At 36.6% G+C, this 16,105-nt stretch overlaps 1 protein-coding gene across 2 annotated transcripts; it reads left to right on the top strand.

Annotated features, from left to right (window-relative positions):
• The first annotated feature begins 1,232 nt into the window (after positions 1-1,232).
• On the top strand, positions 1,233-15,074 carry LOC149257310 (uncharacterized). Of its 2 annotated transcripts, XM_089413952.1 has the most exons (5): positions 1,233-1,369; positions 1,539-1,739; positions 14,282-14,368; positions 14,462-14,554; positions 14,727-15,074. In XM_089413952.1, the coding sequence occupies exons 2-5, from the start codon at positions 1,623-1,625 to the stop codon at positions 14,922-14,924; spliced, it is 495 nt and encodes a 164-aa protein (XP_089270078.1). In that variant the 5' UTR covers positions 1,233-1,369; positions 1,539-1,622; the 3' UTR covers positions 14,925-15,074. The 2 variants fall into 2 exon arrangements, with proteins under 2 accessions (XP_089270078.1, XP_089270074.1); XM_089413948.1 differs by lacking the exons at positions 14,282-14,368; positions 14,462-14,554; positions 14,727-15,074 and adding exons at positions 11,431-11,596; positions 11,994-14,166.
• The last annotated feature ends 1,031 nt before the right edge of the window (positions 15,075-16,105 follow it).

Here is a 16,105-nt window from a genome sequence, read left to right as displayed (position 1 = left end):
TGGCCTACTTGTTAGATTTGTGTAGTTCCCTCCTTATCAGATCCTTGCACCTCCTTGCACTCCATGGTAAATCTACTCTAATGGTCACCTTCCAAGTTCCAACACTTCCTTTCACATCATGACATAACCACCGATATACATTACAACAACCTCCAACTTCTTTAGTGGGTTGCACATCTATTTCACATTTCTTCTCCATCTTACAAAGTGGTAGTGCCAAGGAGAGAGTATCAAGTTGAATCAAGGATTGCTCACTTAGTACCACTACTAAGTTGCCTTCGTGCAACTTGTCAAATCCCTTAATTTTGTTTCACAACTTCTCATAGGGCTTAACTTGCTTGTATACACTTCTAAGTGAGACTACGATCCCCCAACCTCTCCTCTGCAACCCTTGTTAGAGTCTTCTTAGACGTGCAATCATGCCTCACGCTGAATATAACACTAGCATCCCAAATGTGCATGCTCATTCCATCTTTTAATGCTTCGCTGAAACCACATTATGACACTGCTTAAAATGAAATGTTTACATCTTAAGACAATGTACCTACTTTGCTTATGACAATCTAAACTATGCAAGTGGCTAAGAGAGGACTATATTTTCCCAGGATGAAAATATAGGGTCTTACAACCCCATTCACACAATAATTTTAATATATTTCACCCGAAAAAAGATACATACCCTACTCCTTTCAAATTTATCATATAATTTTAAGAAATTAACACTTGTTATTAACTATTAAATAGACTTACTATATATTCTCCTTTGTTTGCACCCACCTTATATGTAAAAACATATAAATATTTTCAATACAACCAAATTAAAATCATATTTTTCCATTTAAAAATTATTAAATTGAAATTAAAAAAAAATACACCTAATAAACTTTAACAACAACCATAAAATTATATTATTATTATTATAAATATTTTATAACCTAACCAATAACCAAAAACATTATATAATTACTTCTTTAGTGATGTGAAAATAAAAAAAATGTATTTATTGTTTTAATAGCACCTAATAAACTTAAACAACAACCATAAAATTATATTATTATAAATATTTTCCAACCTAACCAAGAACCAAAAACATTATATAGCTACTTAACTAGTGATGTGAAAATAAAAAAATGTATTTACTGTTTTTCACTATGAAATTAGCATTTTTGAAAAAGGTAAAGCTTTACTTTTCTTTACAAAACCCCTCCCAACCCAAACTTCGTTTACGTTCTAGAACAAGAAGGAGGATCTGTTCGCTTTTCGCAGGGCGGGAGCGAAAATGAGATTGCAGAGATTTGCGAATTAGGTTTCACCAGTAGCAGACACTCGAACCCCACGATCGGTTCTTCAGTCCATTGACGGCGCCAAGGTATGTTCCATTTTTAACTTCAATGGATTTCCACCCGCACATTCAGTCTTCCACACAGAGAGGAGTACACGCATTTCAAGTTTCTGGTTCAAAATCCAGTGTGTTTTTAGCAGCCACTCTTGTATGTTTAGGTTTTAATCTCTGTGCTGCAATCTGTTACTGTTTGCAGGGATGGCGCTGGAATTTGATGAGTACGGGAGGCCATTTATCATAATAAAGGAGCAGGAGCAGAAGACCCGAATCAGAGGCTTAGATGCTCAGAAGGCCAACATTGCGGCCGCCAGGTCCGTTGCGAGAATCCTCCGCACCTCACTCGGCCCCCAGGGAATGGACAAGATGCTCCAGAGCCCCGACAGCGATGTCACCATCAGTAAGCTTCTCTTCCATTTATTGAATCTCTATTTCTGGATCGGTAAAACCCCTTAAAAATCTAAAATTCTGAAACTAAGTAGAATTTATTTTAAAAAACTTATGATTCGTAAGTAGCAGTTACTTTAAAAAATTTATAGGTTTTCCGAAAGGAGTGAAATAAGCAAATACTCGGCGATCTGCTTACTTTTCCTCACAAACTATGAGGCTCGCCGAGCTAGATGCTCTACATACGACGCTGACTGCCTACGAAATCTCCCGAATGGGTGAATGCGTTGAGATGTCACTAACATTGAGAGATAGACACTTTCCAGGGATCTACTTGGCGTAGAGGTACTTTTGGCGGGCTTTTCACTAACCAAGAAACTTCGTTTACAAATTATTTTGCTCAAAATAACACCAATTGCTCGACAGCAGAAGGTTCATAAAGAAATGGAAATAATAATTTTAAGAAGAATTTCGGAATAAAGAAATAAATTATATAAATGTCCACAAATGATGAAAGGAATTAGGTTAATGGGACTAAAACTATATATTGATGCTGGAGTGCTTAAAGGTATTCGCTGAAAAGGAGAGACTACAAATAAGATTTCAGATTTAACAGAATGACGAATGATAAAATAACAAAGGGGTGATTATCTCAATTGTTTGTAGCCAATGTTGTTGAGCATCTGGCTGGTTCTGGTTACGTGTTAGTAGGTAACCAGTTTAAATCCCCCAGATTTAGGTGCACTAGTCTATGTCAACAGTTTTACGAAGAATGCCATTCACAAATATGGAGAAGCATCTCTTGGATTTCCTTATCAGATTTTCAAGGGTTATAATAACAGATAAACCTAATACAATGAAGATGAGCATCTGGCTGGTTCTAGTTACGTGTTAGTAGGTAACCAATTTAAATCCCCCAGATTTAGGTGCACTAGTCTATGTCAACAGTTTTACGAAGAATGCCATTCACAAATATGGAGAAGCATCACTTGGATTTCCTTATCAGATTTTCAAGGGTTATAATAACAGATAAACCTGATACAATGAAGACGAGACTAATAGCAGAAGCCTAGAAAATAAATAAGTCCTAATTTATCTAAGCGTCAAAGGAGAGGTATGCAGGGCCATAAACCAGGCTGGATTCTATCCTGGCAAACTTTATTGAAGCTCATCGGACTGCAAAGTTTGACGGGTTACGTGTGGAAGGGAGAACCCTGGTGATGGGTGTCTGTCTAGTGTCTACAAGATATAAGCTGAGAATTATAGCTTTTGTAAGATAGCATACCTAGATGGCCTGGTGTATTATCTGGATGATCTCAACTGTGCTTGGTAAGGGTGCTTCTGAATCACTGATCGTCTGTTATTTTTGCTCATGACTGGTGCATCTACCGGGTCATCGATGCTTCATCCAGCTGAAAAAATGATGCAATCAATCTAGTGGATCTGGGTCTTGAGGACTCATGCATGTCCTGCTCTTAGATTATTTGGTTCGCTTTACTTTGTTCTTGAATAATGAACTCTGCTTTCACTGTTGTGGGGAGATTCCGGTCTTAATGGATTTTTTGTTGTCATTTCAAAATTTGTAGTGGAGATAGTGGATAAAAGCCATGCACTGCAACAATGCTCCCAGCCAGATAATTTCATTAAATTTTGGAATCTAATAAGAAAAATCGAAATCGAGTAATAGTTTGTGTGGGAAGCAAAGAAAGTGAGAAAAAAAATCTCTTAGCTTTGAGCTTCATTTATGTGTACTTTGTATAACGGCTACTTGGTTAACTTAGTAGGTCAGTCTTTATTATCTAAAATATGCATATTGAAGATTGGATATCACGGCAGTTTCTCTCCTGTCATCGCCATTGTCAACATGGTCGTCAGTGAGCATCTCTACATGAACAGAGGATCTATTTGTCCTTTTAATGTTAACAAATTTATAGTTAATTATATAATAAATATTTTTATGTACATGTACATGAGGACTGATTGGCGCCGTGAGCAAATCCAGGCAAGGGTAGGGGGTTCAAGAATTTTAAGGAAGGTTGCCTCTTGTTCATAATTGTTGTGACAATTTTTCTAATTATTGGAGGTTCAAGAATTTCAAGGAAGGTTGCCTCTTGTTCATAATTGTTGTGACAATTTATCCGATTACCTTGACCTCCTTGATTTCAGCATACGTGTAACTAGGAATGGCTATAAACCATAGTAGCAAAATTTGAATCCGAATATGTATTCAAATACAACTCAGTATGGAAAATACCTAATAAAGAAATGCAGCATGGTTCCAATATGGAAATCTATATTTCTCAGTATGAAAATAAGCGTTTTGTTCCATATTTTAGAAGAATTTCATCCTCAGAACACACTAAAACCAGAAAAAGCAATTTATTCTTTGAAAATTTTGCAATGTAGTTTATTTTTAAGTGTTTTCTTACTGTTATTTTTATTTTTTTGAGGTTTTTGCTCTGTTTTTTTGGGGCTTATATGTTGATGGGTATCAAAGACATTATAAGGTAAGTGAACTGTTCTGTATCTGCATTGCAGTGAAAACATACTGAATTTTGTATCGTTGCCGAATTTCCATATAATAAAGAGCAATATGACCAAATCTTGCTACTATGCTATAAACTAGATTTACAGCATTGAAATCCCCTTGTGTATTCAGCTATGGGTCCTGTGGGTCATCTCGACTCCCTCCATGATAGTCCTTAGAACATATTCAGGTTTGTATTTGTTCAATAGAAATGTAGGGAAACAAATATTCCTTTCAAAGGTGTAAGACTCTGTCACCAAGCAATATCTAATGTGCCTAAACATGGTTCTATCAACCCTATGGTTGTCTTGTGGTATTTTTTCTTGCTTCTCTGTTCTACACTACTTGGACACTCCATAACATTTTTCTACATTTTAATCATGCTAATTATAGAATGATTGTTAATTTTAGATAACAATGGTATGTTCTTATGCTTTAGAGCAATTTACGTCAATTTTCCTTATTAGCCCAATATAAATTTCCAGATTAGCAATCACATAAATATTGAGAGTATTTGCAGATAGAACATAAACAATAAGAATAAGACAAGTCAAGACAAGAGGGCACAATATTTGGCGGATGCTAGAGAAAAACCCCAATGTGGGGAAAACCCTTTGATCAAATTTTCTTATTATTCTTCAAAAGTTCAGCACAGAGAGAGAGAGAGAGAGTACATCATACAAAATTACTTGCACAATCACTGTCAAAACAGTCCAGCCAAACAACAGTTAACAAGATGTTGTAACCAGAAAGTTAATGCTAGTCAAACCAACAAAAATCTCCTCCAAATGAGCTCAGCCAAACCCAGTCAATTCGGCCTCATAATAAGATCTTCATCTTCCAAATTTAGTTGAGATTTAATTTCTACACAGCTCATCTTCGTAGCTTCATTGAACAGCAATAGCAGAGCTGCTTGGCATGTTGTTACTGCCAAATCTTTACCGATGGCTCTTGGCTCTACACAGTTCATATGGCTCACGATGTATAAGACTTTGTTCCTCTGCATTATGTATAACATTAACACACAGGTCGACTGACACGTTCCTCTACAACAAAGTCAGTTTGACTGAATGGCATCAATCTGCATTGCTTCTCTGCGACATATTTTGGCATTGATGCATAGTTAATATGGAATCGATACTCCATATATATGTAATCTAACCAATAGCGTCAAAATGGCATCATCTTATATGACCATGGAAATAACTCCTAATGAAGACTGTAATCTTACAGAGACCAGCATAAATAAACATGTTGAGTTTAAGATACATAAGGCACCGTTGAGTATTTTTTAAGTGACAAGACACCATTGTTGAGAATTCGATGTTTATATGTAATCTAACCAATAGCATCAAATGGCATCATCTTATATGACTATGGAAAGAACCCCTAATGAAGACTGTAATCTTACAGAGACCAGCATAAATAAACTTGTTGAATTTAAGATCCACAAGGCACTGTTGAGTTTTTTTTTTAAGTTACAAGACACCATTGTTGACAATTCGCTGTTTAGATTCAAGTCTAGGGCATATAGTTGGCATAGTAAGAAAAGATATGTTGCTCCCTCAGAACTCACTGATACTTCTCATTGGCACTAGCTAGTAAGGTGACTATCAAGAAGTGAAAGGAACAAATCTCTATGATACCAAAGATCATCTGACTTCACTTCTAAGGAATGTCAGACTTTTGTTGTGTCTTCAATCTCCATAATAAGTCCAGGAGTATCCACCGATCTTCATTCTCTGAAGCATTGATCTATCTCATTGGTATAATTTCCTTTGCCTATCTTCAATATCATAATCAAGGAAGAGCATATGCATGGGCAGATTGTTCTGGCAGTCAGTGATATTGTTGACATCCACTGTCAATACTATTAGCATTTCAAAATCAAAACTATCTTCTACACTTGGGGTTTCAGACGAAGCAGGATTTCAAATCATAACCAGTCTGAAAAACCATTGGAGTTGGGGGCTCTTTGACTAGGTTCTGAAAGTGCATGCTATTTGTAAGATTGGTGTAATGAAAGGAAGGGTAAAGAGGGTATAGCCAAAGTAATTGATAGGTTTCTGGTGGACACCAAAATTAGGCTATACCTACCTTCAGTGACAATGGAATTCACAACCACCAAACCCAAATTTTATATTTTTTAGGCACTAGCTGGAGTAGTGGATAAAACCACCACTCCTTTAGATCCAAATAATTTTAACTTCTATATCGATCCATCGCCACTTTATGTTATTTCCTTGTAGACGAAGGGATGGAACTCCCTGTCTGAAACATAAAACAAAATTTAAGGAACAGTAGCATGAGTCGAGCAGTGTTCTCTCCTCTGATGAGTTGTGGCACAAAAACCGTGCATTATCTAAGTCCCTCCTCTTTAAGGTAGAACTGGGTGACTGATTAGCTGACCTGGAAAACTTCTTCATCCTCTATTGCAAAACACAGTATTTCTATGTTAGTCAGTCGAACTCACATGGAAAATCCAATCTGTGATATGTTTTATTTCTCTAAAATAAAACAAAATTAACCATATGTTGCATTACAGATTTGTTTTCGACTTGCATCTCAATCAGCGATATTAGGCTATATATCTCAATAAATTACTGTTTTCATTGTCACGTTCCAAGTACTCCTTTGAGATCAAGTCCTGAATTCTGGATTTTATTGCTTTAAGTTCGGGCTTGAATGTGCTTTGGAACTGTTCAACACACTCACTCAATAGTTGTTGCTGAGGTAAGATTTTTCTAGCCTTCATGATGAGAACTATTGTTGAATCTATTCAGAAATGTCTGTCTTCTTTTACATTTTCAATCACTCTATTCCTCTCATTTGCATTCATATCTGTAAGTGGAATCTTAATATTTTTCAACTTGTGCGAAAAGGGAGGATTGAATTCAAAATTATCACTTGTAGATATTGTTGCAGTGCTAGGTTCCTTTAGAAGAATCTCGATCTTGCCACATGAAACTAAATATAGAAGTTGAATAAGATCTTCATCTTCCAAATTTAGTTGAGATTTAATTTCTACACAGCTCATCTTCGTAGCTTCATTGAACAGCAGTAGCAGAGCTGCTTGGTATGTTGTTACTGCCAATTCTATTACCGATGGCTCTTGGCTCTACACAGTTCATATGGCTCACGATGTATAAGACTTTGTTCCTCTGCATTATGTATAACATTAACACATAGGTCGACTGGCACATTCTTATACAACAAAGTCAGTTTGAATGAATGGCATCAATCTACATTGCTTCTCTGCGACATATTTTGGCACTGATGCATAGTTAATATGGAATCGATACTCCATATATATGTAATCTAACCAATAACATCAAATGGCGTCATCCTATATGACCATGGAAATAACTCCTAATGAAGACTGTAATCTTACAGAGACCAGCATAAATAAACATGCTGAGTTTAAGATCCATAAGGCACCGTTGAGTATTTTTTAAGTGATAAGACACCATTGTTGAGAATTCGATGTTTATATGTAATCTAACCAATAGCATCAAATGGCATCATCTTATATGACCATGGAAAGAACTCTTGATGAAGACTGTAATCTTACAGAGATCAACATAAATAAACTTGTTGAATTTAAGATACACAAGGCACTGTTGAGTTTTTTTTTTAAGTGACAAGACACCATTGTTGACAATTCGCTGTTTAGATTCAAGTCTAGGGCATATAGTTGGAATAGTAAGAAAATATATGTTGCTCCCTCAGAACTCACTGATACTTCTCACTGGCACTAGCTAGTAAGGTGCCTATGAAGAAGTGAAAGGAACAAATATCGATGATACCAAAGATCATCTGACTTCACTTCTAAGGAATGTCAGACTTTTACTGTGTCTTCAATCTCCATAACAAGTCCAGGAGTATCCACCGATCTTCAGTCTCTGAAGCATTGATCTATCTCATTGGTATTACCTCCTTTGCCTATCTTCAATATCATAATCAAGGAAGAGTGTATGCATGGGCAGATTGTTTTGGCAGTCAGTGATATTGTTGACATCCACTGTCTGTACTATTAGCATTTCAAAATCAAAACTATCTTCTACACTTGGGGTTTCAGTCGAAGCAGGGTTTCAAATCATAACCCTGCAAAAAGTTTTGAATAACAGTAAGAAGATCTTCATCAAGTTTGAGCTTTATCTAGCAGCGGGGCTGCTCCATTTCAGTAGTATGAATGACTTGTTTCAAGTATGGTAGTAAGGATGACCAGGAAGAACAATCTGTACAGAATGGAGTTGAAGAGACACAAGAATTCAAAGTTGGAGAAAATATACAACTTGTGAAAGTAGACACAGTGGCTAGCAACCAGGAACCTTCTAACATGGGTGCTCCATTGAAGATGCCTATGCTTACAGAAGGCCTTGATATGTCTTCTTGCTTGAATTCTTTGTTTGGTACTGGACTTTAGTGATCCATTAGATAAGCCAAATCTTATGGAGAGTAATGATGCATTATTTTGTTTAGGTATTGATGATTCTCTTCCAGAAAATATCTCAGAGATTTAATTTAATTTCTACACAGCTCATCTTCGTAGCTTCATTGAACAGCAGTAGCAGAGCTGCTTGGTATGTTGTTACTTCCAATTCTATTACCGATGGCTCTTGGCTCTACACAGTTCATATGGCTCATGATGTATAAGACTTTGTTCCTCTGCAATATGTATAACATTAACACACAGGTTGACTGACATGTTCCTCTACAACAAAGTCGGTTTGAATGAATGGCATCAACCTACATTGCTTCTCTGCGACATATTTTGGCATTGATGCGAGGAGAGATACATTATAGAGCTACTTAGAGGGCTAGAGGTGGATTATTGTATAACACATATGCTAGGGAGTCACACCAAAATCCAAGCTTTCTCTTTTAGTAGGCTTTAGTGTGTTACTGCTGTGGCATGCATTATGGCGATACCATCCCTATAGGAGCTATGGTCATTATTAGAAAGATTTCTGGTGAGCTTAGTATGCATTGATACAGTGGTTTTAGGAGATGGTTTATAAGGAGTGCAATGCAGATGTTGAGTGTAGAAACATACAGATCACATATGGAAATTTCATTATGGCTTTCTAGTGGGAGTGATTAGCTTGTTGGAGACCAGAACTTCAGATGCTACCGAATACAGAAAACACTCTAATTTGATTTTTTGCCTGCCTTTCTCGAAACCTCGTTCTGGATAATCCACTCATCGGAGGTATGAAAGTGAAGGACTTGAAATACCAACCTTCATCTCCTAGATGCTGGGAACTTGGGAGAGAATGCTGGATGGTTTCAAGATCTCACTTCTGTGGAATATGGTTTCAATATTTTCATGCTGATCCTGAGACCCCGGGTGAGCAATCTGTCATTAGCAGATCCCAGTCTTTAAGCAGTTAGTCCTGTTTGGACACTAGGAGATCCCTCTTTAGCACCTTTTACTGCTTTCATGAACCCCACCCATCTTAGTGACTGGTTCCTTAGCTCCTTTCGGTCACAAGAGAGAGGATACGTTACGTAACGAGTCTTTATGTGCAAGATTGGTCAAGCGAGATTCTTATTCCCGGTCAAAAGATTTGAATTCTGGGATGAATGGGGAACTGGTATTAACGTCCTCCTTTTATATCTAATTTGGCCAGTAGGTGGAGCACCGGTGTGCTGGCTGATTGCTCCTGGAGCGGTAGGGCCCCTCACTTTCTTTTGTTCAGCTTTCCCAGGTGATTGGAAGATCTGGCCATAGCTATAGGAATAAGCTGGGGGCGCTCTTGCCAGCCATTGTGGATTCAGTAATTGCTTGCCATTGTGAAAAGGTTGGAAGAGCTCAAATAAGAATAGGGGTCGCCTAATAATAGTAAGTAGGGCGACGCACTAATCTGAACCTATGGATGGAATCAGCCCAATCTATCTATCCTGTTGGCCCCGATTGGAATCCTGTGGGAAAAAACTGGCTTATTCAATCAATGCTTGAGCAGAAACATCCCTCATCTCGCCGCCCATCCGATATAGCTGGGCATCCGATCTAGGTCAGACCTCATCAAGGTGTCGAGCATCCATAAGGTAATCCGATCAATAAGCGAGAACGAGCGCATGAATGAACCCTTTATAAGTCAGGGGCCTGCCTGTCACTTCAAACATAAAATTGAGATTGATGTGCCTGGATGGATGATTTGGACTAGCTAGATGCCGGCCCACCTCCCCGCTGGCACTACTCCCGATATAGGGATTCGATCCAGCCAAAGCAGGTGCAGGGAAGAATCCAACCGGGCGATTAGTCTTTGTGTTATGAGCTTTCTTGGTGGAAACATGTACACTGGTCTATGTGCCTCACTGATTAGTAATGTTATACCATCATGTAATAAAGAGACTATAGATATGAAACCTACTCACTATCCATGGTACTTGTTGGCTCTCTCCCTCTTTCACACTGATCTAGCCTCTAAGATCTTTATAGAAATTTCTAAGATCTTTATAGATCTTTATATGAAACCAATTCTCAGACAGAGAAGAATGGATATCATGAAGAAAACCTAAATTTTATGGCTATAGAGGATGCAATTCCCAGAGGCCAGGCCAACAAGCCCTTCTGGGCTCATGGGGTTGACTTATTGGGATATTCTTTGGGGTCCAGGAGGCATGCCAATTTGCCATTTGAAGATCCTAATTCTCCTCGCCATTCGCAAATCGTTCGTCTGTGCTTATGCTCAGAGAGGACAACTCAGCTTGAGAATGTAAGTTGATAATCTGTACTGATAGATTTATAGATAGTTTTGTAGCATTGCTGCAAGTCAATATCCAATACTGTGTACTGTTTGATTTAGTAGTGTCAGAGAAGTCATATGGGGAGGATAGGAATTATGTTATGCGGATATGAAGTCCATAAGGTTTATTTCCTAGTATCTAGGTCAATGAAGAGGATAGGAATTGTTCTGTAACTGTGGATAGGAATTCCATAAGGTCTATAGCCTAGTGATAGCTAGGCCATAAAGTCTATTATCTTCCATGTTAATAGAGTTTATTGTCCACAAAGAGTTTATAGTCCATGAGGTCTTACATTTGTGCATTGTTAATGCCAGTAAATGCACACTAGGTTTTGTTCTCTACATTATATCATTATAAATTAATGAACTATAAGTTCTATGATTTCATGAGTATCAATTTTGATGTTGATGGATTGCCATCACAGGTTTGCAAGACAGAAAGAACAACAATGTGTGGAGCTTTAACAGCAGCTGGGCTTAAAGCCACTTCCGTTCTCAAGGAGCTTGGCAATCGCTGGGAGCATTACTCTGTCATAACTCTGGTTGACTGTAGAAGCCTCGCTGGCAGCAGCCTATCTGATCATAGTGTTGGTAAGGTTTTGCCAATTCCATATTTTGCACATTGCTTTATTTTATTTTGAATTACCACTGCTGCTTCAAAGTTTTGTCTAGTTTTCACAGTATGTTTTTGTATTTATTTACAGTTATCGGTTTCTGTAGGTTTAATTTATTTATGGCATGATTTCTTGCACTCTATGAACTGGGTTTTTCTAGTGTGAGCAGTCATGTTGTTCATGGTATATATGTTGTACAGATACACTTGTATTCAGTAAGAAAGCAATTGTGTGTGGTTCTATCAGCTACAAACAGTATTAGTATATCTCAATTTGTATACCCTTTATTTTTTTATTAATTTTCTTCTGATCAGTTGTGTGAATATTTGTATTGCTTCCCTTGACCCTTATTTTGGTTTCTTGTGGGCACGAAGGTTTCTACCATTCTGCTATTATGAATACCCATCATATCAATGAAACAGGGGACTTTTGGGAGTTGGCCAGACAATGCTCAAATGCACTTGATACATCTATGAGGAATCGAAAACATTTCACAGACATGAGTGATGTCAACTTCCTTATGTGCCAAGCAATTCAACATCCTTATTTAACTCCATCATCTTCACTTCGCACTTCACTTATTGTTGTATTTGAAGGTCCCATGGTGGACGAAATGGATGAATTGAAAAGGGCAATAGGTTTAGAGGATTATATGGGATGCTCTTCTGTTCATGGAGTAGGACCTTCTCTTGCAGTTTTTGATACAGTCAGAAATGGAGCTTTGGATTGTGCATGTGTATATCCTGCATCTTTGCATTCCAGAAAACAAATGCAAACTTTAATTAACTGTATGAAGAGTATCCTCATTGGTGCTGCTAAGCTCTGAGAGAAAGTGTCAGGTGCAGACCTTGACAGAAACCTGACTGTGCAAATGGGATAAAGGATATCATCTAGGAAAATCTTATGTAGCCATTGTTTTCGTTCATGCAAAGCAATGTTTTTTTGTAGCACAGACTTTTATCATTAAATACTACCATATGATAAACAACGATCTTATCTATCAATTTTCAAGTATTGTTTATATTTTTCCCTCGTATCTTTTCAGAGTGAGAATCCCAATTTCAATTTATTGAAAATAAAAATACACAAGTGTGGCCAAGCTCGGAATCCTATTGAGACAATAAGATGCAAGAGAATACACTGAGTCCTTATGTCCTTGGAGCACCTACTACATGAGAAAATAAAAAAAAAATCACCTAGTTAATTCAAGGAAAATGATATAGCCTAAATCCAAAGAAATGCAGAGGTTCCATCTTTCCATAGGCGCATAATAATATTGTATGCATAAGAGATAACATATACATAACACAAATTTTCTCTGCTTTCTTTTATCTGTTGTCACCCAGATGGCCCTAGTTAGTTTTGTAGTCAAAAGTGGTCAAATCTTGTAGTCAATGGCTACAGAATTATTTGATGTTGTTGTCTGACATAAGGTTGTTTGCCTGTGCTGCAGTTGATATATAAACTGAAGTATAACTAGAGGTGTTCTAGTTTTCAGCGGATATTTTATAGTATCTGAGAATTCATATGTATAGCACAAAGAAGTTCAATGCAATTCTTCACTATTAAGAAATATGTTAATAGATAGTAACCTTGTTTTCCTATTAGTGAACAAACATTTACATTCAGTCGGTATACATATTACAGGATTTCAAAACAAAAGGCTCAGAGTCTTTATAGAAATTTCACATATGGAAATTTCATTATGGCTTTCTAGTGGGAGTGATTAGCTTGTTGGAGACCAGAACTTCAGATGCTACCGAATACAAAAAACACTCTGATTTTCTTTTTTGCCTGCCTTTCTCAAAACCTCGTTCTGGATAATCCACTCATCGAAGGTATGAAAGTGAAGGACTTGAAATACCAACCTTCATCTCCCAGATGCTGGGAACTTGGGAGAGAATGCTGGATGGTTTCAAGATCTCACTTCTGTGGAATATGGTTTCAATATTTTCATGCTGATCCTGAAACCCCGGGTGAGCAATCTGTCATTAGCAGATCCCAGTCTTTAAGCAGGTAGTCCTGTTTGGACACTAGGAGATCCCTCTTTAGCTCCTTTTACTGCTTTCATGAACCCCACCCATCTACTCCTGAACCTGGACCACCTGTAACTCCTGCTACTGATCTTTAGTCAAATCCATGAAGGGAGCATGCCAGGAAAGCATTTTTATTGTTGATGGCATAACTGCTGCAGGTCCAATTAGAGAAAAATTGTTTGATATGGACAGCAACAGAAAACATGAGGGATTCATTGACCCTGCCAAAATTGAGGGAAACAATGGCCAGGAAGCTGGAGAGAACCAAAATTTCGAAGTTGGAGAAAATATACAGATTGTGGTGAGCAAGTAGGAACCTTCCCAACTGGATACTCCATTGAGGATCCATGAGGTTACGTCGGGATATAATATATCAACCTGTTTAAGCACCTTATTTGGCCTGGACTCTAGTATTCGATCCAAAAATTCAGAACTTAGAAAAAGTTACAATATATCCCCTTGTTTAAGTATGAATGAATCTCTTCTAGAAGACACAAAGAAAAGTCGGCAATGAGAGCATTCAGGTATTGAATTTTTCATTAAACATTATTTAGAATGTATTAATACTTATAAGTATCTTAAACATGTATTTGTGTGAAAATAAATTGAATTGGTTTATGTTTAAGGACAAGGCATCCAAGGCGAGGTTAACCAAGACAAAAGTCACTCATCGTAGTGGCCAGAAAGGTTTAAAAGCACTGATAACAACCTTTGTAAGTATATTAAACATTTGATATTTTTTTAATAAATTTTGTACTAGAAGAAAGTCATTGTTATCTAATTTCTCCCTATTTACTGATTGATAGGAACTAAAATATGGAAGACCTCCAAATAATTTGGAAAAGGAGGTGCTGCAGGAAAAGAGATGGGTTGAATTTGTTGTTTGGATGGACTCCATGGTATGTAATCTTAGTTGGATTTCCAATATAATTTTAAACCATATTTTCATTTTATTTTTTAGTACTATTAGATATTATATCTTACTTCATTTTATGGTTAACATTGTATAACAAAAACATGCGTTGTGTTATGTAATTAATACTAACATGTAATATTGATTTTTTTTGTCAGAATGCTATAGGTAATGATTGCCAAGACGATAATCCAAATTATGTTCAACATATATCAGGAGATGATGAGGATGAGGATGAGGATGATGGTGGTGAAGGAGGAGATGATGATAATAGTTGCGGTGTTGGTGATGATGTGGATCAGAGTAATGAGGATGGTCAAGATGATCATGAGGATGATCTTGGTGGTGGTCGCTAGGCATGCACATGCATTGTTTTTTATGAAGAAATTATTGTGTAGAATGACATTGTTATGTTTATATGGGTGTTGTGAATTTACCCTATATCAATGAGACATTTTGATTTTGTAATCATACGATGAGTTTGATTTATGTATGTTGTTAATTTATCGTAGAATAACGATATTCATGAAATATTTTGATTTTTTAATCATATTTGAATTTTACTTGTTTTGATTAAAAATAATACTGATTTTATTAGTATTATGTTGCTATTTTATACATGTTTTGAAAGTTGTTAATGACACATTGTTATTTTTTTGGATGGATGTTGTCAATTTCTCTTAAATTTCTTTACAAATGATTTTGAATTGTGATATCTGCTTTAATGATATTTAGAAACTATCATATATTTCACTATGAATCTATAAAGGGGGTCATATATGTAAAGAAAAATATACTCTATATAAGAAGTCAAATGCGGATGTAACCATGGATGCAAAATTGAAAGTAAAATTGGATGTTAAACTAGGAATTAATACAAAATGCAGACAATTGACATACAAAGTGTTTTAAATTAGAAGTGAAAAATTGTGCAATAGTTGACACAAAGAAGGGAACAAAACATGGCATACAAAAGGATATCAAATTGGGCAAAAACAAGGACACATAAATGGGCACCAAATTAGATGCAAAAAAAAGACAACAACTAGATGTAAAATAAGATGCAAAGTTGAGCGTTAAAAAGAAGCAAAAAACGTTACAAATTAATATGCCAAATGATGATGCAAATAATGGTGTAAATTTGGGATGCAAACTTGGGTGCAAAAAAAGAAAAAGAAAAAAGATGTAAGAAAAGACATAAAACAAGATGCAAAATGGGGCTGAAAAAAGGTGAAACCAAAGATGCCATATTGGATGTAAAAAATGATTCCTAATCACATACAAATTTAGGCTCGAACTCAGACACAAAATTATATGCAAATGTGGACACAAAATGAGGCAAAAAAAGATGCAAATTTGGCTGGTGAAAACGATGTAAAACTAGACACCAAAAAAATGCAAAATTGGATGAAAAAGTCGGTGTAAATAATGGTGCAACATTGGACACAAGTAGACACAAAAAAATGGTGCAAAAAGGGGCATAAAATAGCTTAAAATTGGATGCAAAACTTGGTGCAAAAACAAATACAAAATCAGA

Source organism: Pinus tabuliformis, chromosome 6 (genome assembly GCF_031772625.1).
Source record: "Pinus tabuliformis cultivar Carrire ecotype Pingquan chromosome 6, CPIR1, whole genome shotgun sequence".
NCBI lineage: Eukaryota > Viridiplantae > Streptophyta > Pinopsida > Pinales > Pinaceae > Pinus > Pinus tabuliformis.
Note: the sequence above shows the minus strand (reverse complement) of the source record. Positions and strands in the feature narration are given on the sequence as shown.